Here is a 22387-nt window from a genome sequence, read left to right as displayed (position 1 = left end):
AATCCACCCACCCCCCGTGTCCCGCCCCCCGAGGCCAGGGCAGCGCTCACCGTGCCGCAGACCCTGACGTCGTGCAGCCGCCCCCACTCTTCCTCGCCGCTGTCCACCATCATGGCGCCATCGTCCTCCTCGCGGCCCAGCTCAGCGCAGAGGTGCAGCCGCACCTCCTCCCCCAGCGAGTGCATCCCCACCGCCGGAAAGAGCCCCTCGGGGCAGAGTGGCACGGCCGTGGAGCCCACCTGTGTGGGGGGCACGGGGAGCCGGGGCTCAGGCGGTGCCGGGGGGCCGGGGCGGCAGCGGGGGTGGGGGTGCTCACCCGCTTCCCGTTCTTGGTGAAGAAGACCTGTGCCGTCGGCACCTCGAAGGAGACCAGCTCGATGCCGCAGCCGATGCGATCCCCGGAGCTGCACTTGCTGCCGAACTGCCGGCCCTTGGCTCGGCCGCTGTACAGCCTGGGGGGGCCGGGGGGCATCACAGGGAAGGGCGGCCGAGCCCACATCCCCGCCCACCCCAGAGGCCACGAGCTCCCCCCAAATCCGCTCCCCAGTGGCCATATGGCAGTCTCATGGGTCCCAGTGGCCACACATGGCTGCCGGTGGCCACACCCTCATGGGTCCTGGTGGCCCCCCATGGGTCCTGGTGGCGACCCCCTCATGGGTCCCAATGGCCACCCTCCCTGGTCCTGCTGGCCCCCCACTCACTTGCCGTCATCAGCATGGTACGCCACAGAGTCGGGCAGCCAGCCGGGCTGGTGGTCCAGGCTGTAGTACTGCGGGACGAGGCCGACAGCGATGGTGCCGCGCACGCCGCTGTCCACGATGGACACCTGGGGGCCGGCAGAACTGTCACCCTGCGCGTGCGGGCGCGGCAGCCGCCGCCCCTGGGCTCAGCGGGGCCCCGGACGCACCTCGAAGTAGTTGTTGTCCCGGGTGAGGGGCCGTGGTGCCACGTAGCAGCCGACCTCGCCGGAGCTCCCGTGGTAGCTGGGGGGACACAGGGCACGGCCGCGGTGATGGTGACGCTCACGACAGGCCCGCGGCCCCCCCGGGCGCCTCCCACCTGAGCGTGTCGCCGTCCACCAGGATGTGCCGCGCGCGCGCGGGGCCGCGGCCGGCCCGGCCCTCGCGGATCTGCCGGATGCGCCGGCGCCAGCTGAGGCACCGGTAGTGCCGGTGGAGGTCATCCATGGCGGGGGGCGGCCTGCGGGGGGCGGCGGTCAGGCGGCCCTCGCCCCCCAGCCACCGCCCCGCATGGGGCTCCCAGCAACGGCCTCCCCGTCCTCGCTCCCCATCCCCTTACCACCAGGCCCCACTCAGCCCCACAACTACCTGGCCCCACACCCGGGCCCCCCCCAGACACTCAACCAAGCCCCCCGTGCCCGGGCACACCCCCAGCCCCGGGCCCGCCCGGCCCCACAACCGGGGTCCCCCCACAGCCGGGGTCCCCCCAGCCCCGCAACTGCCCCCTCCCCTCCCCAGCCGCCCATACCGGCTCCCGCCGTAGCCAGGGCCTCTCCCGGCTCCACAACCGCGCCCCCCCGGGCCCCCCACCCCAGAGCCGCCCCCGCCCTCACCGGCCCGGCCCCGCCCGCCCCCTCCATGGGCTCCGCTCGCGCCACGGCCCCGCCGCCCTCACTCACATCCGGGGCCCCGCGCTTCCGCCTCCGCCTCCTCCCGCCCCGCCGCCCCGCTCGGCCAATCGCCACCCGGCACGCCCCGACCGACGGCTCGTAATGCCAATCGAAGGCCGGAGGAGCGAGTGGGGGCGGAGCCCGCCGTTGACGGATGAGCGCGCACTCCTAGGTCACGTGACCCCACGGGCCCGGGGTTGGTAGCGGGGCGATGAGGGCGAGAGAGCGCCCCCTGGGGCCGGGGAACAGCGGGGTGGGCACTGGGGGACCCTGAAGGGACGGGTCGTTACTGGGAGCGCTGGAGCGGGCACTGGGCGGGGGGGTCGGGGGCCTTCCGCGAGCAGCGGGGGCCGAGGGGGGCACGGCTGTGGGGCGGGCGGGCAGCGGGACCGGGACGGGGGGTCGGGCTGGGGCTCGGGGGCCGGACCCACGGGACAGTCACCCCCGGGACCCCCGGCCGGGGGGCCTGTGCCCGGGGCTGCGATCCCGCTGCGCCCCCGGCTGCTCCCCGGTGCCGCCGCTGCGGGCGGAGGCGGCTCCGGTTACCGAGGGCGGCCGGGGAGGCGGGGCGCCCCCCAGCGGCGGCGGACGGGGCCGCAGCAGGACCGGGGGGCAGCAGCTCGGCCCGCAGGGGTCTCCGCGCCGCCGGTGCCCGGGGGGGGGCAGAGGGCCCGGGGCCCCCGGTCCCGCAGCACCGCGCGAGCGGGGTCCGGGGCCGCCTCTGCCGGCGGACCCAAGAGAGGGCTCAGACCCCCCGGGGCGCACGGGCCCCCCGGCTTTGCAGCCCCGCTGTGCCCCGGGGCGGCCCCCGCCCCCCCCGCCTCGGGCGGCCCCCGGGCGCCCAAATGCCCCCAGAGCCACCCCCCACAAACCGCCCCAAGCCACGCCCCATCACCAAACCACGCCCCCGCTCTTGCCCAAGCCACGCCCTCGCTCTTGTCCAAGCCGCGCCCTCCCCCCGTTTCCTGGCAACCGCCCCGACTTCCTGGCGGGAGACGCGAGGCCACGCCCCGCGCGGGACCGGCGCGGAGCGGAGCGCGGTGAGGGGCGGGGGGGACGCGGGGGGCACCGGGGGGACCTGGCCTGATGGGGGGCACCGGGCGGGCTGGGGAGTGTGGGGTGGCACCGCGGCGACCCAGCCCCACTGCGATCTGTGGGGTACAGCGTGACCCATCTCCTCAACAGCCCGTGGGGCACGGGGCGATCCAGCCCTGCGGCAGCCTGGGGGCCACCAGGGACACCCAGCCCCACGGCTGTCTGTGGGGCACGGGGCGATCCAGACCCACGGCAGGCTGGGAGACACGAGGGACACCCAGCCTGACAACAGTCTATGGGGTACAGGGTGATCCAGCCCCATGGCAGTCTATGGGGCATGGGGTGATCCAGCCCCATGGCAGTCTATGGGGTACGGGGTGATCCAGCCCCACGGCAGCCTGTGGGGCAGCAAGGATGCCTGGCCCCACGGCATGCTGTGAGGCACGGGGGGTGACCTGACCCCACAGCAGCCTGTGAGGCAGCAGGAACATCCGGCCCCATGACAGCCTGTGGGGCGCAGGATGACCTGGCCCCACGGCAGCCTGTGGGGCGCAGGGCTGACGGACCCCCCGCAGGACGCGATGGCGCGGGGCGAGCGGGAGACGCTGCTGGCGCTGCAGCGGGCGCTGACGGAGGAGCAGTTCCAGAGCCTCAAGTACCTGCTGGAGGAGCGGGTGCCGCTGGCGCAGCTGGGCCCCGCCACGCGCCCCGAGCTCTGCAGCCTCCTGCTCCAGCGCTTCCCTGGCCAGGCCCTGCACCTCATCGCCGACCTCCTGCGCCAGCTCGCCCGCCACGACCTCATCCGGCTCTACCAGCTCCCCGGTGCGGAGGAGGAGGCCCCTGGGGAGAAGGGGGATGGCGGCGGTGGCTCCGTCCCGTCGGGCTGCGGGGAGGACGCGGGACAGCGACCCGTCTCGCCGCCGCCGCCCGTGTCTTCCCCTCCGGCCCCGCGCCCGCCGCGGCTGACGGAGAAGGAGCTGCTGGGGGTGGCCCAGCGGCTGGGCAGGGAGTGGGAGGAGGTGGGGATCGGGTGCCTGGGGCTGGAGAGGAGCGCCTGGACCAGATCCGGGAGGACAACCCCCACAACGCCGTCATGCAGAGCTTCGAGATGCTGCGGGAGTGGCGGCGCAGGGAGAAGCAGGAGGCCACGGCGCCGCGCCTCCGCGCCTGCCTGGCCCGCGCCCGCCTGGACCCCGAGGTGCTCGACTTCCTCCAGAGCTGCCAGGGGGACTGCGGGGGCGAGGAGGGGGCCTTGCCCACCCCCCCGTTCGCGGGGAGGAAAAGGGCAGAGTAAAAGCGTTTTTATTCCGCCTGCCTGGCTCCAGCGGTGTCCCTGGGGCGTGCTCGCCCGTATTCCACATTTTGGGGGGGACGGAGGTGCCGGGAGGAACGCCGCTCCTCCTACCCGGGGCTGGGGGGCTCCGGGCAGAGGGAGGGGGTGATGCGGCCGTGGAGCCCTCACAGGTCCCGGCCCAGCCTCTCGATCTCGTCCAGGAAGAAATCCAGGTCGGCCTTGTTGACGGCAGGGTTGGTGACAATCTGCCGGAAGAAGTTGACCTTGGTGCCGTGGGGCTGGTAGCCCACCATCATGGACCCCTTCCTCATCATCCGCTCCTTGATGGCGGGGGCCACCTGCGTGGGGGGGCAGGGGGAGAGAGGCCGTCGGGGGGGTGCAGCTGGGGGTGGGGGGTCTTGGGGGAGCGGCCAGCTCCAGCACTCACCCTCCCCAGCCTCAGCCAGTACTCGGGGTCGTCCTCCCTGCCCCGCAGGCTGGGGGGCACGAACCAGAAGCAGAGGTTGATGAACTCTGGCTGTGGGAGGAAGAGGAGAGGAGGAACGGGAGCACGGCCCCTCGCTGAGCCCCCGACCATGGCGGGGGTCACCGGCTTGCCCCCCATCCCCGCTTCGGGCATTCAAACCTCAGGGCAGAGCTCAGGGTGGGTGGTCCTGCTCCCCGGGGCTTGGCACTGCCATAGGCTGTTATTAAGGGGGGACACATATAAAACCGCCCCGGTGCGCGGCCGAGCCTGGCGAGGTGCCATACCTCTAGCACCAGCTGGAAGCCGTCCCTCCTCCTCACCTCCTCGGCCAGGTACCTGGGGAAGAAGGTGAGCGTGAAGGCCCGGGAGCGGGGGGCCACGGCATCCGCGCATCATTGTGTCCGTCCGTCCCATGGCCGCTGCCCGGCGCTCACCGGGTGAAGGCGAAGGCCCGCTCGACACGGCGCGCCAGCCCCTCTGTCCCGGCAGCTTTCCAGAGGAGCCAGAGCTTGAGGCAGTCCACGCGGCGCCCGCACTGCAGGGTCTTGTCCCCCGTGTCGTAGGCGACGTCATAAAATTTATCGGATTGGAAGAGGTACGTGGCGCCAGCAGCGTGGCAGCGCTGCAGGAGGCCCTGGGGGAGACAGCGGTCACCCTCTAACCGGCAGGGGGGGGATGTGGGGCAGACCCACAGAGGGGGAAAGGGGCTGCAGGACCTACGGAGGTGTCGCGGAGCAGGAAGGCCGAACACTGCAAACCCACCGCCAGCATCTTGTGGGGGTTCCAGGCCACCGAGTCGGCCCTGCGGGAGAGGGAAGCTGGGGGGGGCGGAGAGCTCCTGGCGTGGGGAGAGGGGGGTCCCCAGCTCCTTAAACAGGGGGGTTGAGCCCGTCTTGTGGCCGAGCTCAGAGCTGGGAGGGTTGCTCACCTCTCAATGCCAGCCAGGAGGTGCCGGTGTTTGCCAGAGAGCAGGGCGCTGCCGCCCCAGGCTGCCTGCCGGGCAGGGAGAGGGGGGGTCAGAGCCGGCACCCTCCCTCTGGGCACCCTAGGAAGAGGGGGGCCAGCCCAGGGGTCCCAAGGGGGCACGCATGGGTCCCCCAGCCCCCGTTACTCACATCCACGTGGAACCAGAGGCCGTGGCGCTGGCAGAGGTCGGCGATGCTGCCCAGCGGGTCAAAGGCGCCCAGGACAGTGGTGCCGCAGGTGGCACAGACGAAGAAGGGCTCGGCACCCTGGGGGGCAGCGGGGGGGCAGGGGAGCCCTTTGCAGACAGGTCTGCCCCGGCACCCCGGCGCGGCTCCGTGGGGACCCTCCCCTGTGCCCCCCACCCTGCCTCACCTCGGCTTTCGCTCTCTGGATCTCCTTCTCCAGCTCCTCGGGGATCATCTTCCCCCTGAGGGACAGGGAGCGAAGAGGAGCGGCCGCGGGGACAGGCCGGGGCGGCGGGAGCCGGCGCAGCGCGGCCGGGATCAGCCCTGGCACACTCACCTCTCATCAGTCCCAACCAGGTGGACATTGTCGGTGCCAATGCCCAGGAACGCGGCTCCCTTCTGGATGGAGTAGTGGCTCTGAGCGGGGAGAAGATGGGCCTCAGATCTGGGGCGGGGGAGCTAACCCCAAGTCCCTTCCTGGCCCCCCACCCCGCAGCCTGCGGCCCTGCTCCACACCTCCTGGGAGGTGAAGAGGGCCAGGCGTGGCAGAGCCCAGCTGCCCTTCTGCCGGCTCTCCGGGAAGCGGCGGAACCGGGCTACGTTCATGGCGTACATGTTGGAGATGGAGCCTCCTGCCCGGGGACAGGGACAGCCGCGTCACAGCCGGGGATGGTGACGAGCCACTGCCATGGTCATGGACAGTGACAAGCCACCGCTGGGGTCCCAGGCGGGGACAGGGTCGGGGACAGGCCACCGTCGGGCCAGGAGCAATGCAGGTACCCGGGGAGAAGATGCCGTCGCCGCTGCCCCAGCCCACCAGCTCCCGCAGCTTGGCCAGCACCACTTCCTCCATCAGCACGAACACCGGGGCTATCTCGTAGGTATATCTACGGGGGCACGCAGCACCCGTGGGGGGGTCAGCCTGCTGGCACCACTCCCCACCCCTCCTCCAGGCACCCCAAACCTCAGCACCCCAGAACACCCCTGCTTCAGGCCACCCCTCTGTTTTCGGGGACGCACTGGCTGGTGTTGAGGGCCTCGGTGATCAAGCGTCCCGCCAGTGCGTGGTGGTCCAGGCCAGAGAAGAGCTGGTTGAAGAAGCGAGGGTGACCTGGGGGCATTAGACAGCGGCAGCCTCAGGTGCAGGGCAACAGGAGCCCCCCCTCACGAGACCCCTGTCACACAGGCACTCGGGCCCTGGGGACGCTGCCACGAGGGGGCAACTGTCACCCGTGGGAGTGGGGCCACCTCTGGAGCCGTGTGTGGGACAGGGACGGTGCAAGGCCGTACCCAGACCTGGGTATGTGACAGGGACATGAGTGGGACCGGGCTGGACCCATGACCCCAGTGACTGGCTGGGGTGGGGGGCAGCCTTGTATCCAGCTGCTGCCTGCCAAACTGAGACCAGTTGGGACCTGCTGGGCTTGAACTGGAACCAGCTGGGGCTGAACTGGGACTGGCTGGGGCTGGACCGGGAGCAGCGGGGCGCAGGCGGCGGTGCTTACAGGTTTTGACGCTGTAGCGGATGACGTCCCGGCAGCGCTCCAACAGCCTCTCTGGCGGCTCCCCGCCACCCCGCAGCTCCAGGTCCAGCAGCTCCCGCAGCTCCTGCGGCTCCTTCCAGTCACAGACCTGCAGGGAAGGGGAAGGGGCACAGGATTCAGCCCCAGCCAGGCAGGAACACCCACCCCGTCCCCACCACCTCGCTGGGGGGCTCTATGTCTCACCCACCTTTTCGGACACATCTGTCCCTTTCCGTACGGCTTCATGCAGCAGGACCTGGAAGGCTTTCTGCAGGAATTCCTCCCCGGCTGCTTTATCCAAGCCGGGATGCTCCAGCCAGCTGCTCTCTGCCATCACGCCAGTCTCGGCCAGCGCAGCCATGGGATGGCCGTCACCCCCTGCCACGTGCCGGGAGGCAGGGACCCCCCTGCTTTCTCACCCTTTGCAGGGGTTGGCGGAGCGTGCCGGCTGGGAAGCGTGGAGGGGTAATGTGCTCCTGCCTCAACCTCACCTCGCCCGGGCAAGGATTTTCCTCTTGGCCACGTCGTCGCAGAGGAACAAGGGACAAAGTACATGGCCCTGAAGGCTCTTAAAGGCGCACCCGGGGCTTCCCCAAAGTTGTGCCCTCACGCTGGTGGGGGTCTCAGAGCCCCTGGGAGGCCGGCAGCTGCCTGGGTGCAGGCAGGGGTGGCAAAGCAGGGACGGTGTCTCCAGGGAGCTGCGGGAAAGTGATGGGAAGTGCAGTCAGCGGAGAGCGGCCATCCCTGGTGTGTCCCCTCCCCGTGCAGCCCGCGGTGGGGGCCCGAGGCCCCCATCCCACCACACCGTGCGCAGGGTTGTTTTCGAGACCACCGGGCTGCCGGCGGGGAGGCGGGGGGCCAGGGACGTGGCTTTGGCTTGTTGGGGGACGGCGGGGGGGGCCCGGCACTACCACCCCGCGGTGCTGGGGCCACCCAGCCGGCAGGGGACACGCAGCCAGCGGGAGCCCCCGGCCAGGGACAGGCCTGTTGCCAAGCCGGGGGAGACCCTTTGTGCGCCTCCCCCCCCCGGCTGCAGCAGGAAGCCATGGGGAGGGGCAGGAACTGCCCCAGGGGGGCAATGAGGTGGGGGACAGGGCGGGAGAACACCAACCCCCCGGAGGGCCCACAGCGGGGTGGGGCCCCACAAGGGGCCATAGGGGGGTGGGGGATAAAAGCTGCCCCCAGGGGCAATGTGGGGAGGCACGGCCCACCCCGGGGGGAGGCGGGAGGCCCCGGCGGCGGGGCGCCCCCTCCCCGGGGCAACAAAGTACCGGCAGCTCCGCCGGGGTGACCGGGCCCGGGCCCAGACCCGCCGCCGCGCCCCGCCCCGTTACCCCGGCAACAGCCCGACTCTAATATGGCGCCGCGCGGGGCGGAGCCTGCGCATGCGCGGAGCGCGCCCCGCCCCACCGCCCCCGCCGGAAGCGCGGGCGGGGGCGGGTGTTTCCGGTTCCGGGTCGGCGGCGGCGGCCGAGGAAGGGGGGGGGCGCTGGGGCCGCGGCTGTTTGTAAACTTGTCGGTGCGGCGGGCGGCGCGGAGCGGAGCGCGGAGGGGCCGCGGCAGGTACGGACCCGCCCCTCCCCGCCGGCACGGAGCGCGGGGCGGGGGCCCGGCCTGACCCGACCCGACCCGACGGGGGCCCCGCGCGCCTCACCGGGCCCGGCCGCGCGCGCCGCCGCCTCGGCTCCGCCCCCACCGGGCGGCACCGGGAGGGGGAGGGGAGGGGGCAGTGGGGGGTGGGGGGGCGATAGCGGGGCGGGCCCAGCGCGCAGGCGCGTGCGTCCCCGACGGGAGGGGCGGCCCCTCCCCCCTGCCGTGACACCCTCCCTCCCCCCCGTGTGACCCCTCTCGGTGTGACCCCCGATGTGACCCCTGGTGCCCTCCCCGGGACGCCCCCCGCCCCCCGGACCCCCCACATGCGGAGTCACCCCCGCGCTCCCCTCCCCGTCCCCCCCCAGGGTCCCTACCAGCATCAGCCCCCCCCCCAGCGTGTCACCCTGCCCTGAACCGCCCCCTTCCAGCACCCCGGGGTCAGCACCGGGTCACCCATCCCCCCCAGGTCACCCCCCAAGCCCCCGCCTTCCCCCCGCCCCACGTCACCCACCCGACCCCCCCTCAGACTGGGCCACCCCCCAACCACCTCCTTTCTCCCACAGCCAAATTGTCCCCGTGAGGTGCAGCGGGACCGAGACCCTCCAGCTTTGGGGCTGGGGTCCCCCCCCCAAGACCGGTGGGGTCTCCCATCCCCATAACCTCTTCTCCCTCCCCGCAGGCGAAGACCCACGGCGGCGGCGGCAGCGGCGTGTCCCCGTGGGGAGCCGGCTCCCGCCCCAGGGAAGACGGGGAGGTGGGGGGGGGAGATGTCCCCTCTCTAAGGAGCCTGCGGGCAGCTGCCTGCGCGCTGCCTACCCCTGCCTCACCCCGCCAGCCCCCCCCCCGGCCGGGGCTGAGGAGGGAGCGCCTCACCGCGCCCGCGGCACCGCGGCAAAGATGTCGGCAAAGTGGAGGGTACTGGACGAGCCCGGCAAAAAAAAAAAAAAATGATTAACTGAACCCACCTTTCTAACCGTTAAAAAAGTTCCTTTCCTGGGCGAGAATTAAGGCTAAAGAATTGTTACAATCCGTTTGTCGAGGACAGACAGACAGACACAAGATGGCTCAGGTAATGAGCCCCAATTTTCCCACCCGTACCCCAAGATCCAACGCTGAGAAGTTTCTGGTGGTGGTGGGAGGGGGGGGAAGAGCACTCGGCCCGGCAGCTCCCTCCCCGCCGGGGCGGCGGGTGCCGGCGCGGGCTCCCCCCGCCTCGCACCCCATCACCCTCCCATCCTGGGTCCTCTCCGGAGCCGGCGGAGCTTTCCCGGCCGCCGTTCCAGGGATCATCCAAACTTTCCCGTTAGCCATTAGGTCCTCGGCGGGGCCTCGCCGAAACGAAAAATTAAAAAAAAAAAAAAAAAAAAAAAAGGGGGGGGCTTTGGGGAGAAGGGGGGGGCGGGCTCGCGCCTTCCCCCGCCCCGGCCCCCTTCTAGCGCTCGGTTGAAGGCGTCCGGTCTCCGTCCCCCTCGCAAGGGTTTGGTTTTTGTTTCTGGGTTCGTTCGAAGGGCCGGGGCGGGGGTTCGGCGGCCGGGTGGGCGCCTGCAGCTCGGCCGCCTCTCCCCCTCTCCGGCAGGCGAGCCTCCTGGCCTGCGAGGGCCTCTCCGGCGTCTGCCTGGTGCCGACGGTCGCCAGTAAGAAGATGATGCCGAAACAGAGCTCGAAACAAGGCGAGAGCAGGGAGAGGGGGAGCAGCCCCGACGTGCTGGTACGGCCGCTCCCCGCCAGGGGCACGGGGGGCTCGGCTTCTGTTCTCTTCTCCTTCAATTTGACTTTTTCCTTCTTTAATTTGTTTTTTTGCTCTTTCAATTGGGGTTTTTCCTCCTTCAATTCCATGTTCCTCTCCTTCAATTCGATGTTCCCCTCCTTCAGTTTGATGTTCTCCTCCTTCAATTCGATGTTCTCCTGGTTCAGTTTGATTTTTCCTCATTTAATCTGATTTTTTTCTCCTTTAACTTCACTTTCTTTCCTTTAATTCTATGTTTTCCTCCTTTCATTTTATTTTTCCCTCCTTCAATTCGATTTTCTTCTCCTTTAATGTCATTTTCCCCTCCTCTAATCTGATTTTCTCGAGGCTCTCCGTCAGGACGGCGAGAAGTCCCGCAGCCGCAAAGACGAGGAAATGGCCGAGGCCTCGCAGCCGAAAAAATCCATCAAAAAGGCAGGTCGTGGGACCGCGCTCCCGGGGGCCCGGGGGGCGGTGCTGGGACGGGGGTCCCGGGGCAGGAACGGGTGTGCCTGACCCAGCCCTCCCTCCCCGTGCCAGCGCCGCAAGCGGGTGGCCGGCGCCAAGGGACCCAGCCGCTCCTCCCGGAGAGGATCCCGCCTCGGCAGCCAGGTTTGCCGCCGTGGAGGAGGAGGAGGAGGAAGATTTCCCAGACTCCGGCAGGCGCAGGATGGCCGGGGCGGGGGGCAGCGGTGCTGGGGGGGCAGGATTGTGCCCCCCGCCCCGCTGACGGGGGGGGTCTGTGCTCCGCAGATGGTGGTGATCAAGCAGAACGGCTCTTTCCAGGTGAGCATCCCCAAAAACTTCATCTGCGACCACTGCTTCGGCGCCTTCCGCAGCAGCTACCACCTCAAGAGGCACATCCTCATCCACACCGGTAACGCCGGGCGCCGGGCGCCCCGCGGGCGAGCGCGGGCCGCCTCAATAAACGCCCCCCTCCACTCGGTCGCTGCCCCCTCCGCAGGCGAGAAGCCCTTCGAGTGCGACGTCTGCGACATGCGCTTCATCCAGAAATACCACCTGGAGCGTCACAAGCGCGTCCACAGCGGCGAGAAGCCCTACCAGTGCGAGCGCTGCCTGCAGGTACGGCCCCGCGGGCGCCCGGAGCCGCTCCCGGGGGTCCGGGCAGGGCTCGGGGTGGGGGGTGCCCCCCCCGGGGCTGGTAACCCCCCTCCTTCCCCGGCAGAGCTTCTCCAGGACAGACCGGCTGCTGCGACACAAGCGGATGTGCCAAGGCTGCCAAACCAAGAGCCCCGACGCGCAGCTGCTGCTCTAGGAGCCCAGCGGAGCCGCGGCACCGCCCGGCAGCACCGCCGGCAGCTGGCTTTCCTTCCTCGCCACCCCTCCACTCCTCCCCTCTTCATCCTCCTCCTCCTCCTCCGTCTCTCCTGGGCTTTCGCCCCCATTGCAGCTCCCCGCCGCGGGGATGAGGAAGAGCCGGCCGCTCGCCCGGACTTTCAGCCGACGGCACTGTACATAACTCAAAGACGGTCTGGAAGAACCTTTCTCGAGCGGCAGAAGGCGCAGGCAGCTGCCCGCAAACCTGCCTCCAGCCCCCCTTTCCCCCGCCCCCCCTTTTACTCCCAAATCCTTGCCCTCCCCCTCTCAGGAAAGGCTTGGAGCCCCAAGCCGGCCCAAAGCGGAGCCGAAGCGGGACGCCTCCAACCCCGACCGCTTCCTTTCGGCCGCCGGATGGGCTCGCGCGGGCGCTCGGCTCTCAGGTAGGAGGGTCTCGCAGGGAGGAGCCGTTTCTAACCCCCCTTTTTTTAAGAAAAAGGAAAAAACAAGCGTTGGCAGGGCCCCGGCGGCGGGGGGGCCGGCCTGGCAGTGGCGCTTCCCTTTTCCTTTTGAGTTTTCATGGCTTTCGGGGTTTTTTTGGGGGGGTGGGGTTTTTTGGGGTTTTCTTCTCTTTTCTGCGTGTGTTTTGGGGCTGTCGCCTTCGCTCGCCTCCACCCCTGGCTCTGGTGGGGGGGCCAGGGCTGTGACGCGCCTCGGGGGCACCCCTGAAACTGGGGCCGTGTACTGGGAGCACCCAGTGCCAAGGGGACGAGCCTCGGCCCAAAGAGCCCCGGCACCTTGCGGGGGGGCAGGGGGTGGCCGCCGCGCCCCCCGGCTCCCAGCCCTACCCCCCGCCGCGGGGGCCTCACCCCCGCTTGCCCCCAGACTGCGTTTTGGGGGTGCCGGAGCAGAGGTGGCTCTTTGGGGACAGTCCTGGCTCGGCCGACGGTGCCTGGCAGTTCCCCTGCTCCCTCTGCGGCCCCCCCAAAGCACGGGTGCCCCACGCATGGGTGCTGGGTGCCAGCCCGGCCCACGGCTTGTGCCACGGGGGCAAAAGGGCCGAATTTGGGTGCTGCTCCCCGCTGTGTCATTGCTTTGGCACCCTGTTCCTCTGTCTGGCGCTGCCGGCAGCCGGGGTCGGTACCGCCTGGGGGGCGGCACCCGGGGGGCTTTGTGCCGGCACCATCTCCATCGCTGCCGGGCCGGGACCCCCGACAGGCGGGACCCCCGGTTTGGGCCCCCTCCGGCGATGCCGCGGGGAAGAGCTTTGGTGCGGGGCTGAGCCCTCCCCCGGCCTAACCCACTCCCCGCTGGCGTTTCGCCCCTCGCCGGGCCAGGGGGGCCGCGCTGGGGCTTTGGGGGCGGCGGGGGCCACACCCCGCGCTGCCGTGGGAAAGTGGGGGATGCTGACCAAAACCGGGAGTGAAACGACGGCACCGGGGTTTCGGCATCTGCGCCCACGAGGGCAAAAGTGCAGCGGCCGCACCCAGACCCCCCCGCCCCCCCTCCCCCGGCTTCACTTTTTTTTTGGGGTGGTTTTTTTTTGTTGTTGCTGTTTTGGGGTTTAATACATGGATTTTGGTGGGGGTCCCGGGGCGGGGACTGACCCTGCGTCACTTCCACGCCGTAGTTTGTCGAAGCCGTCCCCAGCTCGCGCCCCCCGCGTCGGTCCCCGGCCTTTAGGGTTTATTTAAATAAAAACTCGTCGGGTTTTTTCTTTTTTCTACCCCGGGCTCCGCTTCTTCTGGGGGCGGCTGGATGCAGCCGGGAGCGGCCCCCGACCCCCCAGCACCCCCTGCCCGCCCCCTGGGACGTGTCAAGGGAGGGGGTGGCCAGCCTTGGGGACACCTTTATTGGGGGTCTTTCAGCACCGCGAGGAGGGGCACAGGGGCTCCGGGGGTGGCCCCGGGGGCACGGCAGGGCGGGAGCCGCGCGGGACAGCCCCGTTGCCCCCTCACCGCGGCTGGTAGCCAGGGTTGGGGGTGGTGGTGGTAGCACTCCTGAAGAGGGGGTTGATCTGTGGGGGGGACGCGGGGTTGGGGATCAGGGCCCTGGCCCCGGGGGGTCTGTGGCCCCGGGGGCGGGGGGCGGGGGGGGCGGTCACCTCGTGCCAGCGGGCGCGCTGCCGTTCCCGCTGGAAGTGCCGGTATTCCTGCCGCGCGCGCAGCTCCAGGCAGAGGCGGCACAGGCCCAGCGCCGCCAGCGCGGCCACCGGCCCAGCCACCAGCGCGGCCACCGGCCACTCCACCCCGGCTGCCACAGAGGGTCAGGTGTGGGCAGGACCCCCCACGCCCGGCCCCGAGGGCCCGGTGCAGGACCCCCCACCCAGGCATGGGGTCCCATGGGTGTGAGGACCCACCACCCGTGGGGTCCTGCAGGTGCAAAGACCCACCTCCCCCAGGGGCCTGTGGGTGCAAGGATTCCCCCCCCCAGGTATACAGGGCCCATGGGTGTGGGGTCCCACGAGCATGGGGATCCCATGGGTGCAGCACCCCCTCCTGTCCCGTGGGGCCCAGGGACGCCCCCTCCCATGGGCAGGGTTGTCCTTTGGGGTGCCGGGGGCCCCCACGGAGCCCCTCGCTCACCCTCCTCGGCCCAGACGGTCAGCGTCAGCTCCCTGTCCTCCTCCTCCTCCTCCTCCTCCTCCTCCTCCTCCTCCTCCTCCTCCTCCTCGCCGCCCGCCCCCTCGATGAGGAAGAGGAGGACGCGGCCGTCCTCGGTGGCCTCCCGGCACCAGCCCTGGGGGTCCGGGGGGGGCGCGGGCAGCCGCCGGGTGCTGACGCGGGCGCAGGCGAGGCTGCAGTTCCCCCGCAGCGGCCCCCGCCCCAAGGCGCCGCAGTCGGCGCAGTCCCTGGGGACCCCCGGGCCCCGTCAGGGCCTGGCCTTGCCCCCGGCCCCCCAGGGCACCCAGCCCCTCCACGCTCAGGTCCTCAGCCCCAGCGCGGTCTCGACACCCCGGCCCCCCAGCACCCCGACCCCCAGCCCCGCGCCCCCCGGCACCCTGACCCCCAGTTCCCAGCACCCCCAGCACACCCGGCCCCCAGCAGCCTGGCTCCCCCCGGCCACCAGCCCCCCCAGCACCTCAGCCCCCCAGCCCCCCAGCCCCCCCACACCCCGGCCCCCTGCTCCCAGCACCTGAACCCCCGGCCCCCCAGCACCCCGCCCCCCCGCCGCCCGGCCCCCCAGCACCCCCACACCCCGACCCCCAGCTCCCAGCACCTGAACCCCCGGCCCCCCAGCACCCCGCCCCCCCGCCGCCCGGCCCCCCAGCACCCCCACACCCCGACCCCCAGCTCCCAGCACCTGAACCCCCGGCCCCCCAGCACCCCGCCCCCCCGCCGCCCGGCCCCCCAGCACCCCCACACCCCGACCCCCAGCTCCCAGCACCTGAACCCCCGGCCCCCCAGCACCCCGCCCCCCCGCCGCCCGGCCCCCGGCCCCGGCGCTCACCGGAGGCGGCGGCAGCGGGTGCGGCAGGCGGGGCAGCGGGCGCAGCGCGGGCCCAGGTAACCGGCCCGGCAGACGCAGCTCCCGCAGACGCAGCGCCCGTGGCCGCCGCACTCCCGGCCGCGCCGCAGGCAGCGCCCCCGGCCCAGGGGGCACCCGCAGCCGCTGCCCCCGAAGCCCTCGCGGCACCGGCACGTCCCGCACACGCACTCGCCCCGCTGCGGGCCTGCGCACCGGCTGGCGTCAGGCGGCCCCGGTGGGCCGCCGCCGCCCCCCACTCCCCGCCGTGGCGCCCGTGGGGACGGGACCCCCCCGGGACATGTGGCGGGGACGGGACCCGTGGGGACAGGGGCGTGCGACGGGGACGGGAACCCCCTGGGGCCAGGGACACGTGAGGGGACCGGACCCACGGGATGCACAGCGGGGACGGGACCCATAGGACAGGGACATAGGATGGGGACGGGACCTGTGGGGCAGGGGCAAGTGACAGGAACGGGACCCCCACGGGGACCGGGACACACAGTGGGGAGGGGACCAGTGGGGACAAGGGCACGGAGCGGGAATCAGGACCCCCGGGGGACGGGACCCGTGGGGGCAGGGCGTGGGACGGGGAGGGGACCCCGCGCGCCCCCACCTCCGCAGGGCAGCCCCTCGTGTCGCTCGCAGGCGCCACTGTCGCACTGGCAGAGGGTCCCGCTCAGCCCGGGGGGGCACTCGCAGGCGCCACAGACGCACCGGCCCCTCCCGCTGCAGGGGGGCCCCGTGCTGTTGGGGGGCCGGCAGCCCCCCGCCGCCTCCGCCGCCTCCGCCACCGCCCCCTCGCACTCGCACCGACGGCCCCGACGGCCCTCCGGGCACCTGGGGGCGGGATTCAGCCGCGGTCGGCCCCACGGAGCTCCATCCCGCCCCACGCCACCCCGGCATCCCCCCCACTGCTCCCCCCACCCTACCGCACTCCCCCCATCTTGTCCCATCCCCCCTTCCTGGCGCCCCGTCGACCCCCACCACCTTGCTCCCCCCGCCCATGGACCCCAAACTGCCCCCCTTGCCCCACTCCAGCCCATCCTACTGCCCCTCATCCCGCCCCATGGACACTCACCCCACCCCCTGGACCCTCATCCTGCCCCACAGACCCCCAACACAGCCCATGGACTGCCGCCCCCGCCCCCCAGCTCCCCGCCTTACCTCTCATCCCACCCCATGTACCCCCCCGCCCCCCAGCCCACCTCATCCCACTGCCACCATCCCCCCCGGCCCCCCCCACCTGCAGACCCCGCAGAGGAGGGTGCCGCCGTGGCAGAGGGGGGCCTGGGGCTGGCGGTGGGTGCAGGAGCACCCGCAGAGGGTGCCCAGCTCCAGGCTCAGCTCCTCGGTGGAGCCCAGCACCCGCAGCCCCACACGCTGTGGGGACCCCAGGCAGGCACCCGCTCGCACCCGCACCGTGAAGGTCACCTGCACAGGAGGGCACCCATGGGGACCCCATCGCGGGGGGGGCACCCACAGTACGGGAGGCACAGAGGGACACACAGCGGGTCGGACACACGGATCCACAAGATGAGAGGACAGGGATGGGTGCAAAATCGGCCCCTGGGGTCAGTGGGTGCCGGGTGGCTCTGCCCCCCGCTGCGTGCCCCACACCCCGGGCCTCCATGTGGTGCCCCACATTCCTGCCCGCTGCCCCATGGGGCCGCCGCCCCACACCCCCCCCCGTGTCCATGCCCCCAATGTCCACCCCCCCGTGCCCGTGTCCCCCACGTCACCCCCACGACGCCCCCCCACCTCCTGGTTGACACGGACACCGGTGCAGCGGCCGCCATGGGGCTGGGGGGGGCCGGGGGGGCCCCCGCAGTGGGACTCGTAGCTGAGGCTGATGCCGGGGGGCAGCGGCGAGTGCTGCAGCTCCACCGTGGACGAGAGGCTCTGGGAGGGGGCACCCACGGGTGTCAGCGCCCCCCGCCCCCCTCGGGGGGGGGCACCCCCCCCCCGAGGGCGCCCGGGCGCCCCGTGTCCCCCGCTCACGTCGTAGGCGTCAGCGATGAGCTGCACCACGTTGCTGGAGTCCTCCCGCAGCTCCCCCACCACCGACTTGGGGATCAGGCGGCTCAGCTCCTGCGCGCGGATGGGCTCAGGGGGGCCGCGACCCCCGGGCGGGGCCCCCCGCCCACCACCCACCCACCTGATAGACGGGGACGGTGGGAGCCGTCACGGCGAAGATGGGCTGGATATTGGCAGCCGAAAGCACCTGGGCCAAGTGTCCCACCGAGGGGTAGTCCTGCAAGGGGGGGGGCATGGGTGCTGGGTGCCCCCCTCCCGCACCCCCCACCCCCATCTCCGGGCACCTACGTAGAGGTGGCTTTTGGTGTAGACGCCGCTGGCGTCGAGGTGGCAGCGGGCGTCGCTGGGGAGGACGATGCCGCCCAGCTTGCCGTCCCCCGCCGTGTGGAAGGTGTCGTCCGAGGCGAAGACCAGCAGGCGGGTGACGGGGCGCCAGCCGATGCGCTCCTGGGGGCGGCGCGGGGGGCGGCGTGACGCGCCGCACGCCTGCCTTGCACGCCTGCGCGCGCGCTGGCACGCTTGCCTGCACGCTGGCACAGGCTGGTGCATGCAGTCACGCCCGCGCGCACACTTGCAGGCAGTCATGCTTGCGCACGTGCTTGCGCGGGCTTTTGCACGCTGGTGCTCTTGCACGCAGGCGCGCTCGCAGGCATGCTCGCACACGCTCTTGCACGCAGGTGCGCATACGGACACGGTTGCTTGTGCACTTGCGTGCGCTCTTGCTTCCGTGTGCGCTTGCAGATGCTCGCGTGCAGGCACGCTTGCAGGCTCACTTGTAGGCAAGCGCGTTTTCCGGCAGGCGCCCTCGCACGCGCTCTTGCACGCGGGCACATTTGCAGACGCGCTCGCCCGTGCGCTTGCACGCAGGAATCCTCACGCGTCCACTTGCGGACGCTCTCGCGCGCAGGCTCGCTGGCACGTGCACGCCTGCGCCCGCTCACTCCTACGAGCCCCCCGCGCGCCCTCGCCCGCATCCCCCCTCCCTTGCCCGCTCCCGCCCCGGACCGCTGACCTCGCAGACGGCCACCTGCATGATGGCGTCGAAGCCGCCCTCGGGCGCGTCCAGGTTGCCGGAGATGCGCTGGCGGCTGACGCGCTCGGCGAACTCCCCGGCGTCGGCGGTGAGGGACAGGACGTGGCGGAAGGCGGCGGGCGCGTCGCAGGGCTCCCGCCGCTCGGGACAGGGGTTGCGCAGCTTGGAGGGCACCGTGCTGACGTAGGGCAGCACCGTCTTGTCCACGAAGGAGCCGAAACCTGGCGGAGAACCGAGTTTTCGGGGCCGGGGGAGCGGCCGAGCGCCCCAGAGACCCCGCGGAGACCCCCGGCCTCCGGCGCGCGCCCACCGATGCGGACGGAGGAGCTGACGTTGCGCAGCGCGGCCAGGAGGTCGCTGCCCAGCCTGCGGACGCTCGCCAGGTCGTCCCGCATGGAGTAGGACAGGTCCATCAGGTAGTAGAGGTCCACGGGGCGGCCCCGCGCCCGCCGGAACCGCGCGCGGAAGCTCTGCTCCTCCCCTGCGCCGGGGGTCAGGGGGGCAGGGGGCCTCCCCCCGCCGAGCCCCCCGCTCCCCCCTGTCCCACTGGCACCCCCCGTCGGGCGGCTCCATCTCCCTCCCCCCGTCCGTCCTTCCTCTCCAGCCAACCCTCATCTTCCTCTCCATCCATCTGCCTGCCCCACCCCTCCCTCCCCCATCTCCCCCGTCCCCCCATCTCCCCCCATGCCCCCCAACTCCCTCCATACCTCCCTCTCCCCCATCTCTCCCCATCCCCCATCCCCCCATCACTCCCTCTCCCCCATCCTCCTCCATCCCCCCATCCCCCCCATCTCCCTCCATCCCCCCATCCCCCCCATCTCCCTCCATCCCCCCATCCCCCCATCCTCCTCCATCCCCCCATCCCCCCATCCTCCTCCATCCCCCCATCCTCCCATCCCCCCATCTCCCTCCATCCCCCCATCCCCCCATCTCCCTCCATCCCCCCATCCCCCCCATCTCCCTCCATCCCCCATCTCCCCATCACTCCCTCTCCCCCCATCCTCCTCCATCCCCCCATCCCCCCTTCCCCCCACCCCCCTCACCGGGCCGGAGCAGCAGCCGGACGCTCTGGGGCCGCAGCTGGGCGCGCCCCCCCCGCCCCCCTCCAGGGCCCAGCAGCTCCTCATCCTCCAGCACCCACGCGCTGCCGTGGGGCTCCACCACGGCGCCGGGGGGCACCCCGCGCGCTCCAGGGCCTCCCGTGGGGCGCAGCGGGTGGCTTCTGCCTGCCCCCCGCGTGTGAAGTCCTGCGGGGGACGGGGGTCAGCGGCAGCCCCCCCTGCAGCCCCACACGGCTCTGCACCCCGCCGCGCCGCGCCCATCGCCCTGTGCCCCACACGCCACCCCCCGCCGCCCCTGCACCCACCGCGCCATGTGCCCCCGCGCCCCCAGCCCCCCGGCGCCCCGGCCCCCCTCGCTCCACACCCCACACCCCTCTGCAGCATCCCTCCCGCACCCACGCCCCAGCGCCCCGCAGTCCCCCAGCATCCCACGGTCCCCCGCACCCCACGGGCGGGTGCCGCGTGCTGGGGGGGGCGGGGGCCCCTCCGGCTGTTTGTCACTGAGGTTTCGCTGCTTCCTGGTGACAAACCGCAGGGGGGGGGGTGTCACGCAAGGGAGGGGGGCGAGGGACTGGCACCCGCCGGGCCTCATGGCACACGAAGACCCCCATGGGACACTTGGGGCCCAGCGACAAGTGGGGACCCCACAGCAGACCCCCAGAGCCCCCAGGCGGACGCTCCCCAGGGAGCCTGTGACCCCCCCCGGCACCCCAGGGCACAGAAGGGGCCTCGTGCCTCAGCAGGGCCCCCCGGGACACTGTGACCCCCATGTCACGCCGGGGACCCCACAGCACAGCCGCCACCCCACAGCACACCGTCGCCCCGAGGGACGCCCCAAGGGACAGCAACCCCCCCCCGCGCCGCTGCACCCCTACTGCAACAGCACTGCAGTCCCACGGGGATCCCACGGGGACCCGGCGAGACACGGGGACCCCCAAGGACTTGGGGACCCCATGGCACACAAGGAATCCACGGGACACGGGGACCCCCAGGGACCTGGGGACCCCACATCGCAGGGGGACCCCGAGGGACACGGGGACCCCCACAGCACACGGGAACCCCACGGCACCCACTCCCCCACCCCACCCTGCGACCCCCGGAGGACCCCAAAGCCACCCCGCCACCCTCACGGACGCGAGGACCCTCCCGGGGCGCCGCGACCCCCAGCGGGGCGGGGAAGCCCCGAGGCCGGGCCCCGGGGGGGCCCCCGCACTCACCGGGTCCTCGCACCAGGCGCATCGCGGGTGGGAGCGGACACACGCCTCGCAGGACGCTTGGGGCTCACAGGACCCTGGGGACACCCGCGGGTCAGGGGCCCAGGGGGGAGGAGGGGACCCCCCCGGTGCCCCCCGGGGCCGCCCCCCACCTGCCCCGGCCCCCCCGGGGCCGCCAGCAGCAGCGGCAGCAGCAGCAGCCCCCCCATGGCCCGGTGCCGCGCGCCGCCGGGGGCGGGGCGGGGGGGCACGGGGGGGCGGTGCCCCGCGCCCTGCCCCCCCCCCCCGGCGGGAAGGACCCAGGCGCGCGCCTCGCCCCCCGCGGCACCCCTGGGTGGCGGCACCCCTGGGTGGGGGTCGGGGAGAGTCACAGGGAGTCCCTGGGGGGACACACACGACACGGGCTTCCCGGGGCGGCTCCGCGGGGGTGCTCCCCCCCCCCGGGTCCCCACTGTCTTGGGGGGCTGCACCGCCCCAGGGGCGGCCCCTCCCCTCCCGGGTGCCCGCCATGACCCAGAGGTGCCCCCCCTTATGCCGGGGTGTGCCCCCATCCCCGGCCGTCCCCCATCATCCCGTAGGGTCCCCCCTCATTGCTCCCAAGGGCGCCCCCCCCGGGGGCCCCCCCGCCCCCTACAGCACAGCGGGACCCCCCAAATTTCCATCACTTTATTTTGCAAAAATAGAAAAGCCCCGTGCCCCCCCCGGCGGGGGGGGGGCTGTAAACATGGCGGGGGGCCCCCTCGGAGGGGGGCAGCTTGGACACGGGGGGGGCAGCAGGGGCAGCGGCGGGGGGACCCCCCCGGGGCCGGGGGGACCCCGGTGTAAACGCAAAGGAATAAATAACGGGTGAAAGTGCGGCCGCGGGGGGGGGCACCCCCCTGTAGTGTAATGGCCCTTCCACTGGCTGTGCACCTCCAAAATGGAGGGGCAAGTTGGGGGGCAGGGAGCCCCCTCCAGCCAGGCTGGGGGTAACAGACATTTGGGGAGCAGTTTGGTCCTGGGGGCGGTTGGGGTGTGACCCCCCCAGTCAAGCTGCTCCGGGGGGGGCCAGGGCAGGGCCCCCCATGGCCTTGGGGTCATCGTAGCTATGGCTTGGGACCCCCCCAGCAACACTGGGGAGGTTTGAGGGGGTCACCTCATGCCCCCCGTCTTTGGTCTCTATAGTGTTCTGTGCTGGGGGGTAGCGGGGGGGGCCTCAGGGTCCCCCCCCAACAGCATCAAAAAGCAAAACCCACAAGCAGCGCCCACCCCCCCGACAATAAACCAGCAAATAAAATGCCCCCCCCCCCCGGAATGGGGGGGTCCCGCCTGCGCCCCAGCAGCGCCGGGGTGGGGGGGTTGCCCCCCCCAATAAATAACATCCTGTGCGCCCGGGCCCTCCCCAGCGGGGGGCAGCCCCGGGGTGCCAGGGATTACCCGAGGGGGGGCAAGGTCTGTCCCTCACTGCCCCCCTCAAACCCCCCGGAACAAGGGTGGGGGCGGCGGCGGGGCTGCGGGGGGCTTTGGTGTGAAGCTGAGGTTGGGGAGGGGGGCCCCCCCGGGCCCCCCAGCTTAAGGCAGCAGCTGGGCCGCGGGGTGCCCCCGGGCCGGCTCCTCAGTCTCTGGGGCCCCCCCAAACCGGGGGGGCCCTGGAAGGCAGTTGTGAGTGTCCAACCCCGGCGGGGGGCTGCGGGGCCCCCGGCGCGGGCGGGCGGCTATGGGGAGGGCAGGGGCCCGGGGGGGCTGTCCTGGGCGGCGGGGGGCTCCGGGGGCAGGGGGGGCCGCGCCGCCTCCTCCTCCTGGAAGATCTCGGGGTTCTCCAGCATCTCCCGGATGAGGGGGGGCATCGGCCCCGGGATTTCCATCTTCAGCGTGATGGCTCGCTCCGCGCCTGTGGGACCC

The 22387-nt window shown here is 72.3% G+C and overlaps 5 protein-coding genes across 5 annotated transcripts; 2 read left to right on the top strand and 3 right to left on the bottom strand.

The window, feature by feature from the left end:
- Positions 1 to 50: 50 nt before the first annotated feature.
- SPRYD3 (SPRY domain containing 3) lies at positions 51 to 1187 on the bottom strand (the record flags this gene model as incomplete). The annotated part of the gene is made up of 5 exons (XM_082016072.1): positions 51 to 239; positions 317 to 452; positions 702 to 826; positions 908 to 983; positions 1060 to 1187. Coding segments are annotated over 5 exons (654 nt in total), but the record flags the coding sequence as incomplete, so codon positions are not given.
- A 2059-nt stretch (positions 1188 to 3246) lies between these two features.
- Positions 3247 to 3962, top strand: LOC309416532 (uncharacterized protein; the record flags this gene model as incomplete). The annotated part of the gene is given in 2 exon segments (XM_082016075.1): positions 3247 to 3712; positions 3715 to 3962. Coding segments are annotated over 2 exon segments (711 nt in total). The 3' UTR covers positions 3960 to 3962.
- A 137-nt stretch (positions 3963 to 4099) lies between these two features.
- On the bottom strand, positions 4100 to 7433 carry CSAD (cysteine sulfinic acid decarboxylase; the record flags this gene model as incomplete). The annotated part of the gene is made up of 14 exons (XM_082016074.1): positions 4100 to 4297; positions 4387 to 4476; positions 4710 to 4761; positions 4860 to 5059; positions 5146 to 5227; positions 5354 to 5418; positions 5541 to 5657; positions 5764 to 5818; positions 5914 to 5993; positions 6093 to 6208; positions 6357 to 6463; positions 6597 to 6687; positions 7082 to 7208; positions 7308 to 7433. The coding sequence occupies 14 exons, from the start codon at positions 7431 to 7433 to the stop codon at positions 4124 to 4126; spliced, it is 1482 nt and encodes a 493-aa protein (XP_081872200.1). The 3' UTR covers positions 4100 to 4123.
- A 2156-nt stretch (positions 7434 to 9589) lies between these two features.
- On the top strand, positions 9590 to 11694 carry ZNF740 (zinc finger protein 740; the record flags this gene model as incomplete). Its single annotated transcript, XM_082016073.1, has 7 exons — positions 9590 to 9607; positions 10269 to 10400; positions 10767 to 10853; positions 10959 to 11030; positions 11172 to 11295; positions 11383 to 11501; positions 11605 to 11694. The coding sequence occupies 7 exons, from the start codon at positions 9590 to 9592 to the stop codon at positions 11692 to 11694; spliced, it is 642 nt and encodes a 213-aa protein (XP_081872199.1).
- Positions 11695 to 15142: 3448 nt separating this feature from the next.
- Positions 15143 to 20867, bottom strand: ITGB7 (integrin subunit beta 7; the record flags this gene model as incomplete). The annotated part of the gene is given in 14 exon segments (XM_082016071.1): positions 15143 to 15369; positions 15778 to 16001; positions 16408 to 16595; positions 16923 to 17063; positions 17163 to 17252; positions 17320 to 17415; positions 17487 to 17645; positions 18211 to 18452; positions 18542 to 18712; positions 19275 to 19400; positions 19403 to 19478; positions 20510 to 20583; positions 20659 to 20679; positions 20682 to 20867. Coding segments are annotated over 14 exon segments (1869 nt in total). The 5' UTR covers positions 20716 to 20867.
- Between the last annotated feature and the right edge of the window lie 1520 nt (positions 20868 to 22387).

The sequence above is a fragment of the Phaethon aethereus genome (assembly GCF_964289735.1).
Source record: "Phaethon aethereus genome assembly, contig: HAP1_SCAFFOLD_631, whole genome shotgun sequence".
Lineage (NCBI taxonomy): Eukaryota > Metazoa > Chordata > Aves > Phaethontiformes > Phaethontidae > Phaethon > Phaethon aethereus.
Note: the sequence above shows the minus strand (reverse complement) of the source record. Positions and strands in the feature narration are given on the sequence as shown.